The following is a 4850-nucleotide window of genomic DNA, read 5'->3' on the forward strand; positions in this document are numbered from 1 at the left end:
ATAGTGACCAGCGGAATCGTATTCTACGCAATCCGTCCCAAATCGAACATGATGAGCACTATCTGCGCGTGACTGAGGGCCCGACTACATCATGAGCTCCGCATGGTCTGGTGGAATGTACTTCTGGGCTATGGGAATCGTTTTCTTAAGATATTTCTATCAATGTTGATGCTGTTCATCTGAACATTAAAGTCGTTATTGATTTACCTGTTTCTATTTCTTTTCGACAGAACAGTTCTTGACTTATGAGAAGGCTTTGTCTGAGTCGGACTCAATCTTCAATGTGGAACAGACAACTGCATGTGCTATTGGCAGCGAAGTAGTATATACATATTCTAACGAAATTTGTTGTCTTGAAGCAACCAATGGCAGACGTAATTCAACCACAAACGATATAGCCTACAATATTTCAGTGCTTTAAAACAAGTGCAGACATTACTGTTGCAATCATCAACAGACAAAACTGTTCCCTGCAATTAAGCCACAAGAGAGGAACTAGAACGCCTTAAGCAATCACGTATACATGCGCCTCGGTAAAACTACTAGAGGGTTAGGTCAGTTTTAATCAATAACCAATAAACAATAATTTGCTGTAAGTACAGGAAACAAAATTGACTGTGAAATATTGTTTAACAATTTAATAGAGTCGCGGGTAGACATTATTACTTATATGTGTTTATATTGGTAATCAGATAAGTATTTATTCGGAATATTCGCGAACATTAAAAAGAGATGATTAAAATGGAAGTACATCATAGTTTCCGCATCAATCTCGTCGCTATTGTTTTGGTAGTTTCGCTGACCTGTTACCGACAGTTGTGCGCCAGTGCAGACTTAGTAGTTATTCCTCTTTGGAATGTTACTGCTACCAACAGCTCTGAGTCATGCCGTCTCACAATAGAAAATGGACAGAACACGACTACACTTATTGGCGATCCAAGTGAAATTTGCAGTGTGCAATTGCAAACTTCTATCGGAACAGGAACTATAATACAATTTCCTCAACAGATGCCTCCTGATGCATTTGTGTATGTAGAGAAACAAGGAGCACTGCCAAATTGTCAGAACAGATACCTGGCTATTGCAACATACGAACCCTGTTTCATTACTATGTCGCACACAAATCTCCAGCTATTCCTGCAAGGTAATACCAGTGTCCTCATCAGCATTACACCAATTGATCATTCCCCGCCAATGTGCCCAAACAAGAAACTCGAAACTGAAACAACGCACTGTCTTGCGAATGAACTTAATCGTACGATTTCCTGTTCCCTATATTTCGAAATGTATTGTTCATTCGATTTTCCATCTAATTGTAATGCCAGTCTTGGTAACAGATATGTTGAATTCAGGTGTTACGATTTTCAATCAAGCTATACAGCCATGGTACTGTATCCGTACGATGTCATTGCATTAGACCTATCAGACCAAAATATAGTAGAGATAACTAAAAACGCCTTCATTAATATGAAACGTTTATATCATCTTGATATTAGTTATAACAGATTATCTGAATTACATCCTCAAGCATTTGCAGGGTTGAACACTCTCCGCAAACTGTACCTGCATGGTAATCATTTAAAAGCACTAGAAGATCAAGTTTTTGTTGATTTGAATGGTCTCATTGAACTTTTTCTTGACGAGAACACTTTGACGGTATTGCCAGCTGGGCTGTTTAAAAGTCTTGGAAATCTTGAGTTTTGTACCTCACTTCAAATCATATCCGTATATTAGATGCACAGATTTTTAATGGTTTAATTAATCTAGGTGCATTATCCATTGCCAACAACAATCTGAAGATGTTGCCAAGTGGATTGTTCAAGGGGTTGTCAAACCTTGAATATCTGTACCTTTCTGGAAATCAGCTAATTTCGTTAGAAAATCATTTGTTCAATGAAACAAGGAAACTTACTTTACTGTGGCTATTTTATAACGACCTCTCAGTTTTGCCAAGTGAGTTGTTTAAAGGGTTGTCAAATCTTGAAGTACTGTACCTTTTTGGAAATCAGATAATTTCATTAGAAAGCGATTTGTTCAATGAAACAACTAAACTGAGTTCACTGTCGCTATCTGATAACAACCTGACAGTTTTGCCAAGTGGGTTGTTCAAGGGGTTGACAAACCTTGAAAAATTGTCTCTGTCGCAAAACCAGATAATTTCATCAGATGAAGTGAGGTTCAATGAGACCACAAAGCTGATTCTACTTTTGCCAAGTGGGTTGTTCAAAGGGTTGTCAAACCTTAAAGAACTGTCATTGAATGAGAACAAATTGCAACATCTGCCAAAGCAACTGTTTCATGGTCTGCATAAACTGGCTTTTCTATTTCTTTATAAAAATGAACTGACATCATTAGACAGGACGATGTTTCAAGGATTGTCCAGTTTACAGGTACTCGGGTTGCAAGAAAACATGATTGAACATATTAGTTATGACTTATTTAAGGGGTTGCAACATTTGATATTTCTTAGCTTGGGCATAAACCGATTAACAAATTTGAATCACCAAATATTTTCAGGATTAAGGAGCTTACAAATCTTGTATTTGCGATACAATAAATTTCGTGCATTAGATATACGTCTATTTAAAGACATGATTAATCTCTTTTTCCTGGATTTGTCTGGCAACTATTTAACAAATATCCCAAATATGAGCAACTTAAGTAAACTTGCCTTAATCGATTTACGAGAAAACAAATTGACTAAGGTAGATAGGTCTACATTTATTGATCTCCCAAAGCAGGTTGAAATACTTGTAAACCAAACAGAAATCTGTGAATGTTATGTACCAAATGATGTTAATTGTAGTGCTGTGGATGACCGATCGCCATATCTGACATGCGATAGATTATTGTCTGATAGAGTGCTGGTAGTTATGATGTGGCTTATTGGTTTGAATGCCCTAGGTGGAAACTTATTTGTTTTGAGCCGGTCGAGAACAAAAAATAAAAACAACACAGTTCAAACATTCCTGCTTAGTAACCTAGCAATGTCTGATTTACTCATGGGCATCTATATGCTAATTATTGCATCTACTGATATTTACTTTGGTGAATATTTCCCAATGCAAGCTGAAACTTGGAGATCTGGTATTACCTGCAGAATTATTGGAGCAATGTCAATAATATCCAGTGAAGCTTCTGTGTTCTTTATAACACTGATAAGCGTTGACAGATTCATTAACATTCGATTTCCATATTCTCTTCGTAAGCTGAGGAAAGGTTCTTCAGCTGTAATAGTAGCATTACTTTGGCTCACCTCTTTCGTGTTAGGAATCGTTCCCTCTGTTTTAGCTGGGGGAAATGGGAAATTTTACGATAATTCACACGTATGCATTGGCCTCCCTTTGGCTCAAATTGAAAGATTTTCAAAGAATGTATCGAGAGAAACGGTAAACAGAGACGGTTTTATCTATTACAAGTATCTAATTCAATCAGAATCTCTCGGTCACGTTCCCGGTTTGTACTATGCATCAGCATTGTTCCTTGGTCTCAACGGCATCTGTTACTTCGTCATATTGCTGTGCTATGTAGAGATCGTGCGATGTGTTTCTGAGTCATCAAAACGCGTAGGTTTAAACAAGGATATGAAAGAACAGATCAGAATGACTGTCAAAGTTGCTGCCATAGTCCTCACGGACTTCTTCTGTTGGGCTCCGGTTATTCTAATGGGGATATTGGTACAATTAAATGTCCTCACTTTACCCTCTTCAGTATTCGCATGGTCTGTTACTGTTATTTTACCTATAAATTCTGCGATCAATCCATATCTGTACACCATTGCCGCCGTTATTAGTAATCATCGTAAGAAGAAAAACAGCTTTCAGCTAACAATCAGCAAACACCATCATTTCAGCCTCGGAATCGTGGGCAAAAAGATCACATCCAGGACACGAAACTAGAAACTATCTCTAGTTCTGTTCAAGATAAGTCACAGCCCTCATTGGAGAGTATGCCCGCCTCAGCAGAGACAAAATTATGAGAAATCTTTTACTTATCTGGGCCTTGGTTCTTGAACTAATAAGATATAATTTGGATTCGGGCACATCCTATTATATTATTTTTCCAAATTTACCACTGCCAATGGCGTAACAAATAGGCATTCCTTCAGTTAATCGTTTTTTGTTTACATTTTTCTTCTCTCTCGAACTTCATTAATTTTAGTTTTAGTTCAATTGTGTCAGTTCTTCAGCATTTTGTGTTGCCATCGAATGCTCCTAGCTAGGCGTCTGATCTGACCTTGTTCTGTACCGCTAATTGTTTTAGTTAATGAATTTATTAGACTCTGTGATAAATTATAGAATTTTGGTTGTTATTCTAGATAATAGATAAATGTAAACACGCTATGATTATGTAAAGTTATTTATATCTTAAGACCTGTGGTTACAGGTTAAGGGTTCCCGATGTGTTGTGGGTTCTTTTGTGCACAGTAGTCCTTATATTAATATGTTTTTGATTTTGAAGGACCTACACCCAATAATTTGAGACCAAAACTTGATAACCATGTCAGAACACGTGTCCACAGATCCAAAAGAATTCTTTGGGACCCCATAGTTTTTTCAGATTATGGTCCAACTATACGCCATAATTGTTGGCTCTAGTGGGAACCCGAGTCAGGGTAATATACAGTGGGCTTCGTGTCATAGACTGAATTCTGCAGATGGTCATAATACTAATTATAATTAAAACAAAAGAGATAATGACACAATCATACACTTTTAAAACGCTTTTAAAGGTTTAAACAGCGAACAGGTGAACTTAACAGCCAGTTGCTTGAAAGTTAATTTTGCTTAAGAATTTTAAACGAGTTGTGTAAACAATTTTTAAGCAACTGGCCTGTTCAGTCCACCCGT

The 4850-nt window shown here is 37.2% G+C and overlaps 1 protein-coding gene across 1 annotated transcript; it reads left to right on the forward strand.

Moving 5' to 3' along the window:
• Positions 1–1711: 1711 nt before the first annotated feature.
• Positions 1712–3899, forward strand: LOC140152133 (uncharacterized). The gene has a single exon (XM_072174429.1). The coding sequence runs from the start codon at positions 1800–1802 to the stop codon at positions 3897–3899; it is 2100 nt and encodes a 699-aa protein (XP_072030530.1). The 5' UTR covers positions 1712–1799.
• The last annotated feature ends 951 nt before the right edge of the window (positions 3900–4850 follow it).

The sequence above is a fragment of the Amphiura filiformis genome, chromosome 5 (assembly GCF_039555335.1).
Source record: "Amphiura filiformis chromosome 5, Afil_fr2py, whole genome shotgun sequence".
In the NCBI taxonomy this organism is placed as follows: domain Eukaryota; kingdom Metazoa; phylum Echinodermata; class Ophiuroidea; order Amphilepidida; family Amphiuridae; genus Amphiura; species Amphiura filiformis.